General features: G+C 35.7%; 1 protein-coding gene across 2 annotated transcripts in view; it reads left to right on the top strand.

The window, feature by feature from the left end:
• Nucleotides 1–2,284: 2,284 nt before the first annotated feature.
• Nucleotides 2,285–22,633, top strand: part of cables2b (Cdk5 and Abl enzyme substrate 2b) — a 50,695-nt gene continuing 30,346 nt past the window's right edge. For both annotated transcript variants that reach the window (XM_087306591.1, XM_087306592.1), the window contains exon 1: nucleotides 2,285–2,795. In XM_087306591.1, coding sequence (XP_087162717.1) covers nucleotides 2,293–2,795 — 503 coding nt within the window. In that variant the 5' untranslated portion in view covers nucleotides 2,285–2,292. The remainder of the gene's footprint in view (nucleotides 2,796–22,633) is intronic.

The following is a 22,633-nucleotide window of genomic DNA, read 5'->3' on the forward strand; positions in this document are numbered from 1 at the left end:
TGTGAAAAAGTTGGATATGTGCACTTTATTTGCCACAGAGTGTGTTGATAAAAAAGGGTTATTTTGCATCCCATTTGCATTAGTAAATTTGCAAACTATTTGCATGCAGGTTTGGTTATTGATCACGAATAGAGCTCCAGTGAGGAAGTACCAGAAAGAACTTGAAAAATTACCTAACATTTAGAGAAAAGGTCAGTCAGGAAATGTGTGGAAAATATGAGGATACGAGTAAGATGATCAGATGATGACGACAGTGATGATGATGAAATGTTTCTTTTTTTTCCCAGCCAATGCACATATAATCTGCAGGAGTATATCGCTGCTTTCTGTGGGGCCAACCAGTCGTGATATACTGTACTCAGCCTTGGCATTCTTTCCGGTGACTGCCACCTTGCCGCAGTCTAATGCCCTTCCCCTCAATGCCCTCTTATCTGCGCCAACCACAGATGGCTGATGGGCACTGAGCCCGGCATTGGGGGTTATCAAAATGGCACATACATCTGTCAGGCTAAATGTTTGTTATGTAATGAGACCGGGCAGAAGAACAGAGCCAGACAGGGTTTAGATTTAAAGTTAAACCTCTCTTCACACCCAAATAATCTTACTCAAGCTATTGGGGGACAACTGTGAACAATTGTTCTGGTCCTTGTGTTAAGACAGGACAACTGAGGCATTTTTGAAGGGCTGATTTGGAAACTTCAAAATGACAAATAAGACAATTGAGTTACACTGCTGTGATAAAATGTATGTTGTAAAGTAGCTAAATGTTTAAGACTTTCTGGTCTGGCTATGTGAGCCTATAGTCTGAAATAATTAATTTTCTTTGCTTGACATACTGACATAACTGAATTGTGAAGCATTGTCTTGAATATTGTATTGGTTGTGTGTGTTATAAAATGAATGAGATGATCTAGGGAGCACATACATGTTCATTCCTTTTTGATTTTACAGCCAAAAAAATGTGCTAAATGCTTCACATAAAAGAAATTGCTTAGACAACTTGGAAGTGTTTGATAGGTTTGATTATAAGCTGTCGCTGTCTACAAACTGAAATTAAACAGGAATTAAATTGTGAAAAATGTAAACATTGACCCAGCTAGGAATTTTTGATTTCCAGGATGTTTTATGAACGTTAGTTTCTGGTTTTACCAACATTCTCAATTGGTTAAATGTTACATTTATCTTGGAGTATTATGAATGTTATAATCTTAAAGTAAAATGTTATAATATATTTCTAAATCCAAGCCCGTAGCCAGGGTGGTTCGGGTGGTTCGAAAGACCCATCCCACACTGACAAATTTGTCCCATACATGAGCTCGCTTGTCATATTTTGACTGCTAAGCCATAATAAATTGTGAAAATAACCCATGAAAGGCTTTAAGACTGAGAAGAATCTGCTGCAATAAAAAAGCGTGAAGCTCCAAAAGTGGACCATATTAAAGTGAATTTTAATTAGACTAATGATTTAACTAATTAGGCTATTGTTGTTATCATCTAAAAATCACATATTTATCATATATTTATCATTTATTAATCATTTATATTTATTTTTAATTTTTCAATATTCAAATGGCCAAATTCTGACTAAAGAAAGTTAAATTTACAGGCCAGTTTGTTATTTGCCTAATAAAACACAATAGGCTACAGTTTTTCATTTAGAAACTTTAACAGATTCCTATTTTTTCCTAATGATATATGGTGTAATAAATTTGTATTTTTAAAAAAAATGTAATGTATTTTTTATGTTTCTTTATTCTAATTCTTTAGGAAATAATTTTAGTACATCAAAAAGTGTGCTTATGATGACCATCTGGCAAGCTAATCCAGCACAAAATGTGCTTAAAATGTCACTAAATGTAGTATTTAAACCTAACAATTAAATAGAAAATGAGGTGAATAACTGCAAAAGGTACACTTTTGGAGAAAAAAAAGAACTATCCTTCACTAGGCTGACTACTGATCTTAAAATAACACTTTTTTGTCCAGATTGTGGCATATATAGATAGATTATTGTTTGATACATACCTATTCTTTAGATTGTACGGAATATAAATAATTTATAATAACAAAACTGCATAAATTCCTCTCTCTGTTTCTCTCTCTCCATCAGAGAGCGCGCCTGACGCTTTATTTAAAACCCTTAATCACCCATCAGCCAATAAAATCGACGCACGCGCGATCTATTTACTAAAATTCTGCACTCTGAGCCAATCGCATAGGAGAAGGCGTGTCCGGGTAAGTCGCGCCGCGATAGAAACAAAGCTGAGCATCAACCGTCGCTTTTACTTGAGAATGGCGGCTGCTGCGTGCAGTACGCAGAGCACACTGAATCCATGCACTGGCAAACTGCACAGAGAGCATCTGCGGAAAAATAAAGATTCGCGAAGGAGACAGGCTGCGCTTTTATTTCTCACCAATATATCACTGGACGGACGGCCTGTGCGGAATAATGTCATTGCAACGGCCCCCAGTGATGCCGAGTTTCAGTGCGCTGATATCGCCACGGCTGTCAACGAACTGTCCGCTGCGGCAAGTAGCGACGGGACCTTCTCCAGCCTCCCTGTGCCCAGACTCGGGCTGCTCGGTGTCCCGCCCATCCTGGTGCTGCCGTCTGACTCTGGGTTCAGTAACGCGGGGAGCTCCGAGATGTTCTTGGAGAGGACGAGAGGCTCGTTCTCCTCTCAGAGTAACCTGCTGTCCCCGTGCAGTCTGCAGCCCACTCCGCTCGGACCGCGGAAGTCTCCAACGCTGCTGTCGGTGCAGAGCTGCGGCTCCTCGCTGGACTCCCGACCGCGGTAGGTTCTCACAGCTTCATGTTTCACTTTAAATGCAGTTTAATATAGCGGAGCTTAATACATTCTGGTGGTTAACAACAACAACTTCTAAGTGTCCACTAGGTTTCAAAGTAACAATGTTATCAGCTAAAGTAACATTTTGTTAATTTGTTATTTATTTATTGATTAATTTTATTTAAAACAAACAAATACCAGGACCACCTAGAACTACAGTAGGGGGAGAGAAGAATATAGAAAAAGCACATAAAATAAAAATAAAATACAATATATGTTATTTTTATGTTGTAATTATTTTACTTATTAAGTGGAGAATTTTACATTATATCATTAAAACAACATATAACACAATAATAGTATGTTCTTTGCAGCATCCACTGTAAATTTAAAACATTTAAGTAAAAAAAAAAAACAGAAACGTTAAAAACATTCATACTTACATCTCTGGAATGTTCTGATGATCTGTGGTATTTTTGTTTAGCAAAACACAAATTAATAATAATAATTCATTTTGAAAATGGTCCAGCAATGGTATAGTAGCATAATTTGCCTAAAAAACTATCTATCAGGAATTATCCAGACTTTAATACTTAATAGGCATGGGCTGGTATAAGACTCTGATGGTATGATAACCATGGATAACAATATCACGGTTTCACGGTATTGTAATTACTGCTCTAAAATATATTATTAAAATGTCTGGGTAAAAAACAAAAACTTTTTCCCATTTGAACACAATTTGTTTTATTTTGAGAAAAATTCATAATATTTTGGAGCAGTAAACATGTCAGGCGAAATTATTCAAATTAATCATTGATTTCTGCTGTCTTTATTTGTTGTAAAAAAACACTGATTTCTTTACCATTTTAAAACAGCATTTTTGGATATCTTTTCTGCAGGAAATCCTGTTGTTTTAAAAAATCAAAGCAAAAAAGTGTTAAAAAAAATCTTACACACCGTAGGACAGGTATAACAGAAAATACCTAAAATACAGTTATCGTCCTCTGCCTAATACTTAACTTGTTATAACTGATTTATTATTAATTTAGAAATCCAACATAAGCTCTTATACAATCTTATATTTAAATATATATATATATATATATATATATATATATATATATATATATATATATATATATATATATATATATATATATATATATATATTAAATTGTTGCAAACTTTTAGAAAGAACTGGGCTTGAGTTGGGTCAGAGCAGGTATATTTGAATATGGATTTTACGCAACATTACATCAACTCCACTGTGTATTTACTGTGTAAATTGCCTGTAGACATGTTTGAATTCCACTCTCGGCCTTTAACATCAGAATGTGATCGTAATCAGGTCTCTTATCTCCTGTGCTCAACTTGTTTGCTTTATTATACTTCCTTTTTTAACCCTGCTTACTTTGCATCTCTCATTCTTGTGACAAAGATATTTTGAAATCATAATATGTAGTCACGTTTTACCATCGTGTTATGCAAGAACAGAGTAATACATAGGAAAAAAAAATACAATTAATGTTTATTTATTGTCTGGTGCAGTATAATTGAACATGTCACTTCCTTAACTTGGATAAATAATGTAAGATGTTAATCATTACTCTCAATCACCACATTTAGTTTGAGAGACACTGTAGAGTCAGTCATGATAATGATACCATATGGGTGCTTGGAAATGTTTACAATTATAGATGACACAACCTCATCATCACAATTTTTTTTATCCACCAGAAACTTCAAAAGCTAATTACAGAGAGCAATGTACACTCTAAATGCAAGATGTATACATAATGTCAACACTATGGCTGCACAATATTGAAAAAATGACATTGCAATATATCATTTTTCTGCAATACACATTGCGGTATTGAGTATATGCCGGCAGCAATCTCTCTGCAACTCTCACATGGTCGCCGGAAGTGGTGTTAGTGATTCCAGCAGGGAGTGCTATACCTGCCGATTGTGTGGGTCCCAACGCCCCAGTATAGTAAAGGGGACGCTATACTGCTTAGTGAGTGCTGTCTTTTGGATAAGACGTTAAACTGAGATCCTGACTCTCTGGTCATAAAAAATCCCAGGATGACCTTCGAAAAAGAGTAGGGGTCCAGGCCAATTTTGCCCACTGGTTTTTGTCCATCATGTCCTCCTAACCATCCCCATATCATTATTGGCTTCATCACTCTGTCTCCTCTCCACCAATCAGCTGGTGTGTGGTGTGCGGTCTGTTGTAATATGGCTGCCGTTACGTCATCCAGGTGGATGCTGCACACTGGTGGTGGATAAGAAGATTCCCCCAAATGTGTAAAGCGCTTTGAGTGTCCAGAAAAACACTATATAAATGTAAGGGATTATAATTTCATTCACTCAGATGACTTGAATGGCTGTATTTGGGGAAAAACAAATCATACTTTTGGAGTAATTGGGATGTTTTTGAAGAGCATTTGCATAAACTGCAATACACCAATAACAAACATTGATAAATACAGTAGAGCAAAGATAACAATAAAATAAACAGTACTTTATGTTTTATATAAACAGTGCAGTCTATTAGTTTTCAGGTACACACGTTGAATAATCAAATAAAAAAATAACATGATAGTCTCCATCGTATAGAAATAAGTACAATTAATCTTTGTTAATTAATCAATTAGTCGTAAACGTTATAATCTATTGCACGTGAATGCTTTAAACTGGCTTAAAATGTTTACGTGGACCTTAAGAACTAGGGTTGGGCGATTAACCGAAAAGTAATCAAAATCGACATTCAGAACCAATAGTCGATCAAATTTTTCCAGGTCAATTTTTTTCAATTACTTTCACTACCGGAGTCACATGACTCTGTTCTGTTAAGGCTAATTTATACGTATTATATTATGATTTATACTTATTATATTATTCTGATATTATAATTCTGCCAAGCACACGCATAAAGTCTGGCACAGCCTTCACATACCCGCACACCTCTGAAAAAAATGTAGCACAAGCTTTGTGACTGGTTGGTTTGGTAGCGGTGATGAGGGTGGGCGGCAATGAGAGACGCATTTTAAGCAATGTGTGTTTTAATTTTAGTTGTTCTGCGTTGATGTTCAATAAATGATCACAGATAATCAAGTAATGCTGCCTTTATTCAGAAATCTCTCACTTGTAGGGCTCTATTTTGACTGTCCATGCGCAAAACGCAGGGCGCAAACGCTTTCAGGGCGTGTCAGGACGCGTTTTTGCTAATTTAAGGACGGGAAATCTGCCTTGCGCTTCGGCGCATGGTCTAAAAGGGTTGAGTTTATTTTCTTAATGAGTTATAGGTGTGTTTTAAGAATAAACCAATTACAGTCTCATCTCCCATTCCCTTTAAGAGTCAGCTGCGTCGCGCCAAGAGCGCATTCGCTATTTACAGGACGCAAAGTAAGTCTAAGTGGAAAAAATGAGCATTTCACAAGCAAACAGTTGACAGTTTTTTTTACAGAAAACTGTTAAACAGAGCATCTACTGCGTGAGAATGAGAGATAATGGATCACTTTCACTTTCACTCTTGGATAGGGAAACCTTTACGCACAGACATCAATTAGTCTATAAATAAATACTTTTGTTTGTTAAGCGCAAATATTCGTTTCAAAACTATTTCTAAATTCAGTTATAATTTCCAACAAACGAATAAATGAATAATAATAGCAAAATGTGCTCAAAAAGCAGTGGTTTTTCATATTTATGTAGGCTAGAAAATAATATGTTTTGTATTATTTTAATCCTTTATATTTATATTCTATATCTATTATTATTATATTCTATATATATCCTTAATATTTAAATTTTTTCATATGTAAAGATATTTGCCTATTGCTCTCTTGTGCGTATTAAGCAGTGCGGAAGCGAAGCGCAACTCTGCGCCGGAGTATAAACCGGGTTAGTTTTGGTCTAATGAAAAATCTATTTTAGATTCTTAAAATAGCAACGCGCCAGCAGTCCGCCTCAGAACGCCTTCCTTTTTAGACCAGCACGCCTATGGGCGCACAAATGAGCGCTAATGCATTTGCTATTTAAACAGCCTAGCGCAACGCCTCAAAACGACTCTTGCGCCAAGCTTAAACTACTGACTACTGCGTCACGCCTTGCGCCACACTGCGCCGGGTGTATGATAGGGCCCGTAATATGTGAGCATATTTACTGTACTAAACCTGTGAGTGAACTATGAGGGCAAAAACATGAAATAAATAGATAAAAATAATCATCAATTAATCGTAATCAAGTTAAAATGTTTTATGATATTTAGATTTTAGGCCAAATAGCACAGCCCTGTTAAGAACACATGCATTTTTTGTAACATTGTGGAATCACTGCTAAGTCAACTGGTCAACTATGACTCCATACTGCAGATCCTGCGATGTGACTATTGCGAATGCACACATTGCAATATCGATACTGAAATGATATGTTGTGCAGCCCTAGTCTACACAGACTATACTGAGTGGTTTATTTACCATACCTGTCCAATCAGAGTGTAATCTATTTGTACTCTAAATAAATATACACCTCTATTTACAGTGAATGAACCATTTGTGGTTGCATACACTCTAGTTAGCTGTTTTGGAACAGACATTTTTTTAGTTTGTGTCCAAAATTCTTTCTAAACATTACTCTGACTGTTTTCATTTTGAATATATATGTAACTGAGACTGAGCTACTGATTGCAGAAGCTGAAATGACAAGATTTGATCTACTTCACTTTTAAATGTTCCTCCAGACATGCGAAAGTATGCAAGAAAGACTGTGTTTTCATTCTCACCACTACACACATTGACCACAGACTGAACAAGCCCCTTTCTGGAATCCAGATGACTTCACAGCCAAACAAATGTTGCCTTAAAAAGGCCATTTGCGCGTGAGGTTTTCGACTTAAGCTTGGTTTATCTCTCCAGTCTCCACGTGAGGAAGTGAAAAACTTATCATACACAGTGAGAGAATGACATTTATGTTCAGCTCTTAATCTCCTCCTCAGTCCATTGAGCAACAGGAGGTCTTTATTCTTTTAAACTGTACCTCCCCCAACCTTCTTCCCCCTTTTTTATACTGTAAAAAGGGTGTGGTTGCTTTACATGTATATTCAAACCAGACTGACTTTGCTTTTATCAGTTGGAGCTTTGAGGTCAGCCCGTGTTGCGTGTACGGGTTGTGGTGGTGTTGCTCTTCCAGCACTGCACGCCACAGTACCTGCAGAGATTAAAGCTTAAGACACTCTGTCATATTCTCAACCCTTCAAAGGGTCTCTGCAGGCCTCAGGGAATGAGCCGTAGAATAAATCAAGGCTGAACTCATTTGATTCAAATGTTATGGCTTCTTAAAATAGCAGAAAATGCGCCCAACATGCATTTAAATTGACCTTTACATGCTTTAGAGCAACTTGTCTGGGCAGATTATATTTGTGGAGCGTAGACAATTTAAATAAGTATTCATAACCTTCTTATCAGGCAGAGTGAATGCAGTGAAAGATGCATTTGACATTCAAAAATAAGAAGAGAAATTCTGAAGAGCCCAGCGAGTAGGGGCTTGCATGAATCGTCAGAATGCTTTGAGGCTTTTAGGTGTTTATGTGTTGCTTAAAACAGCTGGAATGCAATTGATGGCTGACAGATTTTTTATTAGTTTTCGTAAGGGATGTTTTGATTTTGGAGGCGGCATGGTGGCTCAGTGGGTAGTACTGTCACCTCAAGTCCCGCGTTCAAGTCCCGGCTTGGCTAGTTGGCATTTTTATGTGTAGTCCTGCAATTCTGCTTGTTCTCCTCATATTCGCGTGGTTTTCTTCTGGGTGCTTCGGTTTCCCCCACAGTTCAAAGACATTCACTATATGTAAATTGGATGAACTAAAGTGGCCGTAGTGTATGAGTGTGTGTGTGAAAGTGAGAGTGTATGGGTGTTTCCCAGTTCAGGGTTGTGCCTGGAAGGGCATCCTCTGTGTAAAACATGACAGAATAGTTGCGGAGGCCAGCTAGTAGGTGCTGTGCAGGTAAACTTCACTCCTTTGACCTCTAAAGGTGCTATGGTCTTTAACCTCCTTGGTATAGCATCCGACTACCATGCGGAAGGTTGCCGTTTCGATACCAGCTTGGAGCGGGTTGGGTGGGGTAGGACCGGCGGGTTACATTGGTGCCATGACCCGGATGGTAGTGGGGTGTATACAACAACAGGGCACAGCAGATTTAGTTCTTCTTGGCTTTGTGGCTGTTCATCAAGACGACAACAGGGTTTGTTTGCGCTCGGGTTGATCATGGCTTGTTATTATATGTATATATTATTACAGTGTAATATAAAACATGGCGGTCCTTTTGATTTTCTTCTGGCTTGTTGCTCGAGCGAATGGCGTTTCTGTAAACCAATAGCATTCAGCAGCGTGCCTAGCTACGCCTTTCGGTTCGGTACGTCTTTTGACAGTGGAAATGACAATAAAAGCGTACCGAACCGTACCGTACCACTCTGTGGAAACAGGCCATTAAAACCGATGTCACTCTCTCATATACGCAAAAGGCGGATTTGTGTGAACAGGGCTGTGCAGATGTACAAATTTACATTTGTTGACCGAAAGTTTAGGCTACTTATCAGAGATTTAGGAATTATCGGCCCAATTTGATGAACATTTTTTATTCTTATGCCTCACCCAGTATATAAAAATACACGTAAATATATTTAGATCATTTACTTTAATCATTACTATTGGAATGTGAAGAGACTTGATGTTTTTGAAGACAATCACCTACAGTACTGCACCTTTTTTCTGTCCCTATTTTGAAAGATTCCTTTGCTAATACTTTGGCACTTTGATTTTAGTCACTTTTAGTGAATAAATAAGAACACTGTAAAAGAAAATAGGGTTCCATGCAATTCCTTCATGTTGTCCCAACACAAATCAATTAAGTTAACTTAATTGTATTTGCAAATTTAAGTGGATTGAACATAAAACAATAAGTTGTCCTAAAACAAACTCAAGAATTCTAAATAAGTAGTTTGAAGAAGCAGCAAAAATAGTTTTTGGGTGAAGATGCTTACAAGTAGTACTGCATGATATTGGAACATTTTTATATTGCAATATTTTTTTTTTTTTTGCGATTTATATATTGCGATATGAATACAATTTCATCAGATTACTTAATATCTCTATTTGGAAATAATTTATAATGTAAAAATCTAATAGGCAAACTTTTTTCACATTTTTGTTGTGGTCTGTGCCATTTGCATTTCTGTATTTGCGTGTGTTGTGAGTATTTTCATGCATAACAGTTTATAAATACAGTTAAGAAAAAGATACAATTGAAATAAATACAATTGAAATAATGTTTTATTGTTTACCTGAGTGTATAGTATTCAATTACAGTAACTGAATGATAAGATTAATTTAATAAAATTAATCGTAGTTAAGGTCACAAATGGTACAATTTCATATACCTGAATGCCGTGTACAATATACCTGAAAATCATTGTACAATCACAGATATTAAAAACACATGCAAATGTTAAATTATAATACAAACTCAACATTGCATATGTTCTGTGATGTGATTTTTGCGAATGATCACACATATAAGTGCTGCCCTATTTATAAGGATTTAAGTAATTCACACAGTGAAAATTTTGCATTGAATCAGCGTGAACACGGTTGTTTTTGCAGCTGACCATATTGTCAATTGTAAATGTACTGGTATGTGGTCCATTATTAGGGCAAAAAAAACATGACCGTTCTTGCACTGGACATGCTGTGATTATTTCTATAGATGGAAGAATGCAGAGAACAGAGAGTAGAAGCAAGAGAGCTTTCTCAATTTGTGTTCATTTATTTGTTATGTTAGAAGAGCGTTCTGAATGTGGATTGCACTGTTAAAATGCTGGGTTCCACACGATCGATTTGACACACAACATGAAGGATTTAAGCTACCTTACTAGTTTTACAAATTTAGGTGTCCCAAAAAAATCAAGAATTGTGTTGTTTTAGCTCATTTTAGTTTAAAAAAATAGCAAATGTCTTCCAATACACATTGTTTTTATTTTTGTTTGGTAAATTCATTGTGTTGGTCATTATCGAAAGGGTTACTGAATCACCTGCAGAACTTTTATCTGCACATTTACAGTATGGGATTGCATAATACATCTTGCTCTAAAGGGCCTGATACACTTAAAGTGAATCTCATTTGAAATACTAAGACATAATTTCAAACAAAATGAAGGCAAAATTAAGTTTGTTAGGAATTGGTTACTTAAAGTAGTTTGAAACAGCAAGCCAAAAACTGAAAACTGAGCTTAGGTTGGTATAGACACCTTTACACTGTTTTCATCCATTATTGATTTTCCTTGGGCTTAGTCCTTTATTTATCAGGGGTCTCTACAGAGGAATGAAGCGCCAACTATTCTGGCATAAGCTTCACACAGCGGAAACCGTTCCAGCTTCAACCCAGTATTGGGAAACACCCATACACTCTCACATTCTCACACTCTTATTTAAATTTGAATCTTAACACTGTTCTCAGCAGAGTAAATGGTATTGAAATCTTTTAAATCAACTGACTATGTTGCACACCTAGCAGAAACTGTTGCTTCTCTTTGTTTAGAGGAAGTCCTCACATCTGAGTTAACTGGAACAGTAATGCGTGTATCTGTATTAGGAAAGTGCTGTTGTTTGCTGACTGACCTTGCTTGGCTCATACTCTTAAGCCAATCGCATCCGTGACCTAATCAGAATTCAAAGCTGAGGTGCTGTAGGAAGTCGTCCAATGTTCTTTCTTAGATATCTTAGGTATTACTAGATCTTATATATATATATATATATATATATATATATATATATATATATATATATATATATATATATGTATATGTATATATATATATATATATATATATATATATATATATATATATATATATATATATATATAATTTATTTATTTATTTTTTGCCTAAAATATATTAAAAAATATAATATAATATATTTTATATGATGTAAAATATATCAAAATATTTAATCTATTTTATATATTATTTTTATTTTTTTTTATTGCAGCTGGAAGGCTTTTAAAAAAGTAATGTTATTTAAATGATATATATCCACACTTCAAAAAATATTTAGGCTTAACAAATAAGATTTATGTATTATAATTGCATTTAAAACTTTCATTTATTTGGATTACATGCTTTTAACGTAATTGAGCTAGTAAACATTATGTGATTGATGTTTGTTAGTTAAACATAAATGAATTAGTGCTCACTGATGGTACCATTACTTGCAGGGAGCTGTGTTTCAGCACATGGACATGCTTTCTAACATGCACAGAGCCAGTTCAGAGAGTTATTAAAATAAAGGGGAAAATGCAAAATACAATTGAATGCAACCCTTAAAAAAAAATTCAAATTTTCACATGTGCATTGAACCGTGGAGGCCGAAAACACATATGGTTCAATATTATACCAAGTATTTAATACTGTTCAATATTATAACGGTTATTATTAACAGTTCATGCAAATATGGTTCAATGTTTTACCAAGTATTTAATACAGTTCAATATTATAAAGGTTATTATTAACGTTTCATACACATATGGTTAAATATTGTACCAAGTATTCAATACGGTTCAATATTATAATGGTATTATTTACGATTCATACACTTATGGTTCAATATTTTTCCAAGTATTCAATACCTTTCGATATTATAACGGTTGTTATTATTAATGGTTTATACACACATGGTTAAATATACTACCAAGTATTCAATACGGTTCAATAGTATAACGGTTATTATTAACGGTTCACACAAATATGGTTCAATATTGTACCAAGAATTCAATACGGTTTAATATTATAACAGGTATTAACAGTTCATAGACATATGGTGTAATATTATACCAAGTATTCAATACGGTTTAATATTATAACAGTTATTAATTACGGTACATACACATATGGTTCAATATTATACCAAATATTCAATACGGTTCAATATCATAGCAGTTTTTATTTACTGTTCATACACACAGGGTTCAATATTATATCAAGTATTCAATATAATTTGATATTATAACAGATATTATTTACGGTTCATACACAAATGGTTCAATATTATAACAAGTGTTCAATGCGGTTCGATATTATAATGGTTATTATATAGGGTTGATGCAAATATGGTTAATTATTGTACCAAGTATTCAATATGGTTTGCTATTATAAAGGTTATTATTACCGGTTATAGTTTAATATTATACCAAGTATTCAATACGGTTCGATATTATAATGGTTATTATTTACAATTCATACACATATGGTTAAATATAGTATCAAGTAGTACGGTCCGATATTTTAATAATATTATTAATGGTTTAATATTAAACCAAACTGTTCAATGTACCATACGGTTCAATATTGTACCAAGTATTGCGGCATCCATAATATGAACGAGGGCAAATTCTATACTTGCAATTATTTTTTTAGAGGAACTTAACAAAATTGTTTTCTAAAAAGACCTGTAAAGACTACGCAAAACTCACTTTTGGAAAGTTCTCGAACATAATAATATATGTCAGCTGTCAGACAAAATCCAACCACAGTTATCCTATAACTTTTCTCTAAAATCAGACAGCTGTGTGTGTTTTAATACTTGTGTATTGACAGTTTTACATGCAATAACATGCTAAATAGTATGTTAGTTCAATACTCAAAAGTAGTATATCAGGGGTTCAAAATAACAAGCTTTAAAAATATATAGGTATCTGAAACTCCTAATTAATAAATGTTAATTATAGTTCACTCAAGAAAGAAAATGTACTCGTTATATACTCACTGTCAAATGGTTTCAAACCTTTATAACTTTCTATAATCTATTAAACACAATAAGATATTTTGAAGAAAGCTGACTTCCAACAAAGACTATAGAAGTCAGTAGTTAAAGGTTTTCAACTAATCGTGACAAGAGTGAGTAAATGAGGACAGAAGTTTAAGTTTTGGGTGAGCTACACCTTTAAACTTAATGTGACTTTTAAAATTATGTTAGCGGTTCATTGTGCTGTGGTGACCCCTGATAAATAAGAGACTAAGCCGAAGAAAAATGAGTGAATAAATGAAAATTATATTGAATTTAAAGTTAAATTACCAACCAAAACAGGTTTACATAATTATTCAGAAATCATTCTACTATGCTAATAGTCAGGCCCGGATTGGCTAATCGGGAGGACCGGGAGAATTCCCGGTGGGCCGGTCTGTTTTTTGGCCGCGAGGGCCGGTGTCCCTAGCTGCTTGCACTCTCAGCAGTCACACTTTTTTTCTTCTATTTATTTATTTGACCATAGCTTTACTCTTTTTAATCATTATTTTACCGTAGTGCCGCTCTTTTTATTTATTTTCTCGCAGCCCCGTGAGAAAAATGCAGCCTGCAGGTTAACTAACGTTAATGATGATGATGTAATGCAACTATTGACCCTAAACGGCGGCACCTTAGTGAATATAAGAATTCGAATAAAATGAATAAAACACCTGCTCAATGAAAATCAAATGATTCACTATATTAATAAATCTGACATAACTTGATCAGAAATCTAAAAATAGGAGAAAAAGATTGAGCCATCAAAAAAAAAAAGTAGTGCTGTGTTCTAAGGGTCGCAAGTCATTAGTTATTTTTTACTCTCACTGTAACAGCGCCAATGTGGTCCAGTGGTAAACACATTGCATTTCAATGTAGCAGACCTGTGATCGAATCTCCCATGAAAAATCTTTTTTTTTTTTTCGATTTTATTGTTAAGACATAAAATACTGTTAGGGCTGTTGACCATTTGAATTTCTAAAGCAGCAGTTTTCTTGAAAAAGACGTGATAGTGCCATTAGTAACTGAATTGGAATTAGTCGTGAACTGAGGTGGGCCGGTCTGGCTTGAAACTCCAGGGCTGAAAATGAGTCCCACTCCGGCCCTGCTAATAGTGATATGATATATCTTTTTAGAACTTTCTGATTTTATTAAATTATTATGTAAAAAAACTATTTATAAGAGCGTACATCTTCAGTCATGCGTTTATCATTCAAAACAACACGATTTCATGTTAATTTAGGTGCAATGCTACCAAACCTCAGATCAAAGACAGATACAGCCTCGTTCATATAGTGTTGTGGCCCATGCAGCACCTCCACCACACAAGCCCACTGATTTGACCTGACATTTCACCCACTCGTTCCTCTGAAGCACTTCCTCTTCAGCCTGTAATAAAGTGCTTCGACACTTCTGCACCACCAGCACTAGTAATCTAGCCTGGTCTTTCATCCCTGTGTGCTGTTGAAACACTGGAAGCATGGAATCAGGCCATATGTTCTCTCAGCGCTTTAATGCTGTGCATGTCCAGTCCCGGCAGGATTACGTCTGGGTATTTATTCAAAGCCATGTGACGTGACTGTGGCCTGACTGCATCAACCCGGCCAAACAGCTATTGATCCTCTGGAATGAGAGGCAGGGATATTGTGAACCTGAGGTTTATTAGATCTGTTGCATGTACAAATGGGATATAAAGAGAGCAGAGAGCAGTGGTGTATGGAGGGGATTAACATTCCCACTGACTCTTAACTTGTGTTTTTGTACATTCTTTCTTAAATGTCTGTTTATTTTTGCCAGCCTGATCTATGAGATTCCCTGCCTGGCTGATGAGACTCATCCACTCCTGTGGTTTCTGCCCTTAAATGGACTACATTTAAGAATGTTTATGTGTTAGTCACTTCTCTATTTGCAAATGTGTGAACCAATTGTTATGAAACCTAAAAACAAGACCCTTCCCAATTTAGTTATCTGTGAGATACCAATATCTGTAGAAGAGCCTTGCTATAATGTCAACATGTCAGGGATAGAAAGGGTTTAAAGGACTAAAAGCGTCTGCTAAATGACTAAATGTAAAATGTAAATGTAATAAGCAATTAAGTGTCATGTTAAAATTTTAGAGACTCAAAAATGTTGTGAGGTGTAAATGTATTTGTAACTTTTCATTTATACTTGGTTATACAATTTCATTTGTTGGAAGAAATGCCTCTACCAAAACTTTTGAGTCCCTCCCACCCACCTTCCTGTCACAACCAACCCATGAACACCCAGTGAACTCTGTCATTCACACACACACACTCATACACCACATCCAATTTTGCTTATTCAATTCACCTACTTGTATATCGCACCCAAACGAAACCCGCAGGACACAGGAAGATGTGCTAGTCCAGCTGAGACTCTGACCTAGGCCTGTCACAATATCTATTTTATGAATAGCACCAAAATGTATTGCGATAAATCATATTATTGTCATTTTAAGACCTTTTTGACACTATAATAGCATCATAATGTAAGCGCAGTCTTCCAAAGAACACGAAAATTTTATTACTAACAATATTTCCTAACAATTTAATTATAGTCATTTTAACAATTAAATATTTAGGCATTTAATCAGAATGTAAAAATGTATATCCTAACCAAATAAATAATAACAAATAATAATAATAATAAATAATAAATGTTAACAAAAAAGTGCTTAAAAGGAGCTAGAAAACAGTAACAGATTGATTTTCAGTCGTCAGGCACATACATGAAAATATACTATAGTAATTTATAGTAGGGCTGCACCATATTGGAAAAATCTGACATTGCGATATTTTGTCTGTATTTTCTGCAATATATTTTATGATATGATTACAGTTTCACCAGATGGAATTATTTAGATTGATTGGGGTGATTTTGTAAAGTTGTGAATCGTGTATAAAAAATAAACAAATGACAAGCAAGAATGATTACAATAGAGCAACGAAAAAAGTAAAATAAATAATACTTTATGACTTTTTAAAAAGTAATCAGGTACAGAAATTGAATAAAAAATGACTCTTGAAATGAAATTAGTAGAATTAAACTTATTTAAAGTTACAAATGCACTTTTTTGTGCCTGAATACTTTAAACTCTCTTGAAATGCTTTTGAAACGCATGTAAATAATATAGTTTCACTCTGTTATTGGTATATTTTGCTCTGACACCACAAATGTCATGCATGTTCGACTGTTCAACTATAATCCCAACTCAACATAGCATATCCTGCGATGTGATTATTGTGGACACACACATTGTGATATCGATGATGAAATGATATATTGTGCAGCCATGATTTATAATAAATACTATAGTGTTTTTTTTTTTTTTTTTAACAATACTGACACCTCAAGTAGAGATAGAGAGGTTGCAGTATCAGCTAAAATGTGTCTTGAATTGTTTTTTATGTATTGGTAAAGGGTATCTGCGGGGTCTTGAAAAGTTTTAAAATGTCTTCAATTTCAAAAACAAAATTTTAGGCCTTAAAAATATTGTGTTGTAGGTCTTAAATCGTTTTAAACAGGTCTTATTTTTTTGTTTTGTTTGTGTAAAGCTACCCAATCGATCCAACACACATCCGATCACAAACAAATACATATTTGTATATAACTAGTGTCTGCTTTTTTGGACACATTATTTAAATGTGGCTAAGAAATAAGTAATTAATTATAGGTGAATCTTATTAGATTGGGCAAGTACTTTTTTCCTTATGGGCCATTAAAAAATAGTTCACGTTTAGCCCTGTATAAGCCGGAAACTTTATTCGTCATGGTCTAAAAAATCTCTTAAAAGTCTTAAATTTGACATTGTGAAACCAGCAGAAACCCTGGGTGTAACGGAAGAACACTGGAAAACGGAGTTAGGGATCCATGTGCAGTTTTTTAAAGAGAAGTCATGCAGGAGCATAGGACAATCCAAAATATGCAGTCTAAATGTCAGGCTAGGCGGCAAAGAATCAAAACGGTAAACAAGACAAGGATCAAAACACAGCAAGACAAAAAGGGAAAATGCTTTGTAAAGTTAGTGGGAGAAACAAGACTCACCCGCGTGTATGAGCGAGTGGTGTAAATAGTCCAGATAATCAATGATCATGAGTTTTAGCTACAGTATGTGTGCTTGTCCAAACAACTGTCAGCTGTGGCAGAAGTAAGTCTATATATTGATTATTGTGACAGGCCTACTCTGACCAGCAACCTTATGACCAATGTGGCGATGTCATTGGGATGACATGAACACTGCTGTAAAACTACCACAGCACATGCAAGAATGTACTGGTATCAGCCAATTTCCAGAACTTTTCATATTTTAGATTTAATATAATATTACATATCCATTGCAAAATGTGTAATGTTAATATTTTCAAACAAATGCATTTTTATTGTATTTTCAGATACAATAATTTTTTAATAGTATTTTTATTTACAAATATTGTGATTTCACGATTTGATTTGCGATTTAATTTTGTTGTCAAGTTCAGCAATCTGTATTGTAGCTTTTTGCTGATAAAATGCAGTGAGTGTTAGTTAAAAAAGGAACTGAAAAGATAGTAACTTACTTAAACATTTATTCAAATTAGTTTAAAAATATTCAGAAATTAAACACTCATTTTTCTCTAGAGAAACTGTAAGCAAAATATCATCACTTCACCCTTCTGTAAACGAGTTGAACTCAAATTTGGGAGATAGTGTAGCTTATTATTATACAAACAAAAAATAATAGTGGGGTGAAGCAGTGGCGCAGTTGGTAGTGCTGTCGCCTCACAGCAAGAAAGTTGCTGGGTCGCTATTTCGAACCTCGGCTCAGTTGGCGTTTCTGTGTGGAGTTTGCATGTTCTCCCTGCGTTCGCGTGGGTTTCCTCCAGGTGCTCCGGTTTCCCTCACAGTCCAAAGACATGTGGTACAGGTGAATTAGGTAGGCTAAATTGTCCGTAAGTGTGTGTGTATGTGTGTGTGTGGATGTTTCCCAGAGATGGGTTGTGGCTGGAAGGGCATCCGCTGTGTAAAAACATGCTGGATAAGTTGGCAAGAAGTCGACAAGAAAATGAATGAATGAATGAAAAATAATAATTATAAAAAAATACAGAACACTCAGCAAACTAATATGGCTGATAAGAGCCTTTGTGTAACTTATATTGTCTTAAACAAAATAATTATCTAGGGCTGAGCGATTAATCGTAAAGTAATGGAAATCGACATTCAGAACCTATAATCGATCAAAATTTTCCAGGATGATTTTTTTCAATTACTTTTCCTATGTGTCACGTAACCCCAATCTGTTAAATGTTGTGGCTAATTTCTGCTTCTGTGGCCACTTTGCAGACTCATCTGATCTCGACGATGGTATGATGAGTAGAACGATGTACTCATTCTTGAGCCTTACTTTGCACTACATTGCACTTAAAATGCACTAAACGAAGCTGCCCCAGAGATGCCTTTAGACAGCATATAAAACTTGTCATTGAACTATGAGGGCCAAAAATAAATAAATAAATAAATAAAATAATCGTTCATTAATGGCAATCAAGAGAAAATATTAAATTAATTGAAATTTAGATTTTAGGCAAAAAGCCTAAAATTATCCCAGACGCTACACAAAATATCATGGCGTTAAACGTACAGCTGTGGTACTCCAAAATGGCTAAAACAGGTGTGAGACAGAAGTGTATATCACCTTTGCCTGCAATTTTTTAAAATCCTTCTTTGGTCACTGCATTAAAAGGCACCGTGTCTTTAGCGAGGTTGTGCGTTATGGCATTAGTTATCTCCTGGGTATGGTTGTGTCAGCTGTTTGTAAGTTCTTTCTTAAACTGGAAAGTCTACACTAAGGGCTTTGTAACTACTAGCTGGTTTGTAACTAAATTTGTTAACATGTTCTTAAAGCAAACCGTAGTTAGTAGATCGTATGCTCTCGGTAAAGTCATATCGGTTAAGTCATAGTCTCATTGAATGACGTAATATCCAATATCCAATAAGAAGCATTTAAATTGGTAAACTGCTTTAGCATTCTGCAGCTAATGCATCTATATATAACTGTCCTATGAAAATGAAATGACAAATTATTATATTTGTATAGTAGTACCTTACATTACAGTCAGTCACTACAGACAACGCACATACCTGCATTGCGAGCCGTGAATGCACGCAAAATGCACATGAAGTTATCAAAACATTCAATTTTAATTTGTTGTGACTTTAAAACAAAAATATTCCCATATTACTGGTGTCCTGTTTTTCTTTGATATCAATTCATCTATTATTGCTTCTAAAGCAGCAGACGCCATCATTTCACTCGTCTGCGCTTTCCTGTTTGTTTGTTTAGGCATTCTGCATAGTTTGGTTGGGAAATTCTGATTGGGCAGAATGAAAGTGTGCTCACTTAATTGGCTAGTTAGACTGTCACACACAGATGCCATGCACGAATTTACTCTGGGCGGGGGAAATTTGATAATACATATTTCATATTGCAGCCTCTTTTTGCGATTGCGATTTGATTTTGATTAATCGCACAACCCTATTAGCATCAAAGATACAACACATGAAACATTGTCCAAACTCAAATCAATTAAGTTAACTTAATTGTTTGTTACAAATTTTAGGTTTACATATTTTGAGTTGTCCCCAAAACACTTGTTTCAATTCATTTTTAATTAGTAGTTTCAACAAGCAGAAAAGGTCATTTTCTGAGTGTGATCAAATGTGTTGTTCTTCTGCATGATTCATTCAAACACGTCTATCTTTGACCGGACACACACCCACTCTGATGGAGTCTGTGATTTGGTCCCGCCTCACCAAGCTTATCTCTTAGTTTCCCCTCCATCCCATTTTCTGGGTTTGACTTGGACTCAAATGGATTGGGGGATTTACGAGGAAATCAAGAGAGAGAGACAAAAGGAGAAATGAAATGTCGGGATCAAGTGAGCGACAGATGGGCAGCGAGAGAATGAGGTTTATACAAAGCTGGCGGCTGCTCCAGAGATAAATAAAGAAAGAAACTTTAAGTCATTTGCCTTCAGTCTCTATCTTCAGCTTTACTTGCTTTCAGTCGTCTGCACGCAGGTGCGGTCCCTCACCCGGGGTTATGATAACAGTCATTTGGATCGTGCATATCACCACACAAATTGGGGAGAGCAGATGGAGGGTGCGAATAGGGGGGGCTGTTTGTGTTTGTTCTGCACACTAGGCTTGTGTAATACTTTTCAAACCAAACAGAAGGTCTGTGTGCCCTGGTTTTGTGCCCAAAGCATGTGGCAGAAATATGCGATGCTCATGTAGGGAAAGAGGGGTTTAGATGAGACAGACTGAAGATTATGTAACTGTAGTTATGGCAAGACATATAACCCTACAGGCTGACTTTGTACGGAATTTTCAGGGAAGATTAATTTGAATCCATGGATTCCACATAATATTTAGGCTTTTTTTTTTTGAAAATTAAGAATTAGTTGAGGTGCCATTTTAAAGAAATACCCCAATAATTGATAATGAAACTCTTTTTGCACATTTTTAACAGGCACTAGATGAAATGCTACAGAAATCGAGTAAGATTTGCTTGCTCAGCCACTTGATATTCAGGCTTTAAAGCTTGATCTCCCAGTTTAATGCTGCGTAATCCATGTTTCCCAAATTATTGTAGAGCTCTCTTGGCACCATTGTACATTCCTGCGCATGAGATATTTGAGTCGTTTGAAAAATACAATCTAAAATTACCCGTGAAAAAATGCTGCAGCGCAGCAGTTCTTGACCCATTGCTTTTCATAATAATCTTCTGTTTTACAGTCTCTGCCTAATATGGAGAAAATCTGTGAAAGGAAAAATATTGATGGAAAGTTATTATTATCATAAAGATGCTCTTTAATATGTATGGTGTCCAAAAATATTTGCACAGGAAAGAAAATTGTGTACAATAAAAGTCATGGGGAGCGAAGCAGTGGCGCAGTAGGTAGTGCTGTCGACTCACAGCAAGAACGTCGCTGGTTCGAGCCTCGGCTCAACCAGTTTGCATGTTCTCCCTGCGTTCATGTGGGTTTCCTCCGGGTGCTCTGGTTTCCCCCACAGTCCAAAGACATGCATTACAGGTGAATTGGGTAGGCTAAAATGTCTGTAGTGTATGTGTGTGTGTGTTAGTGTGAATGTGTGTGTGGATGTTTCCCAGAGATGGGTTGCGGCTGGAAGGGCATCCGCTGCGTAAAAACTTGCTGGATAAGTTGGCGGTTCAGTCCGCTGTGGCGACCCCGGATTAATAAAGGGACTAAGCATACAAGAAAATGAATGAATGAATGAAAAGTCATGGGCTGGTATAAGGGTGCTTTCACACCTAAACTTTTGTTTCTAAACCTGTCTTGTTTGCCCAGTTAGCGCGGTTCGTTTGGCATATGTAAATCCAGCAATCGTGCTCGGATCCACACCAAAACAATCGCTCAGAGATCGTCTGAATGAGGTGGTCTCGACTCAATTGTAACGAACTTTGGAGCGGATTGATTTTAGTGAGAAAGCGATACGATCCGAGTTTGGCTATATCACAGTGTTTTATGGATATGTAATAGGCATACGGCTATATGAAGAGAGAATTATGAGTTGGGCGAAAGGTCATTTCAGATATTCTAAGTCTCCTGGAAGTTCCGGGAGTCTTTTGCAAATGTACAGAGACTCCTGGATGCCCGCAAACAAGTGATAATCTCCCGGAAATTGCACGTCCCCATCCCAGTCCTCAAATACGTCTCTCACCCCTTTCCAACGCATCTCTCTTTGCACCCTGTCAAACACCACCAAAAAATATCACGGTGTCAGGGTATTGTGATTACTGCTCTAAAATCTATTCATTTTCAATTACTGGGTAAAAAACAAAAACTGTTTTCCTCTTTGAACACAATATATTTGATTTCGAGAAACATTTATGTTTTGGAGCAGTAAACATGTCAGGCAAAATAATTTAAATAAGTCATTGACTTCTGCTGCTGGAGATCCTCTTGTCATAAAAAAAAAAAAAAAA

The sequence above is a fragment of the Danio rerio genome, chromosome 23, assembly GCF_052040795.2.
Source record: "Danio rerio strain M-AB ecotype USA chromosome 23, GRCz13ab, whole genome shotgun sequence".
NCBI classification, from domain to species: Eukaryota; Metazoa; Chordata; class Actinopteri; order Cypriniformes; family Danionidae; genus Danio; species Danio rerio.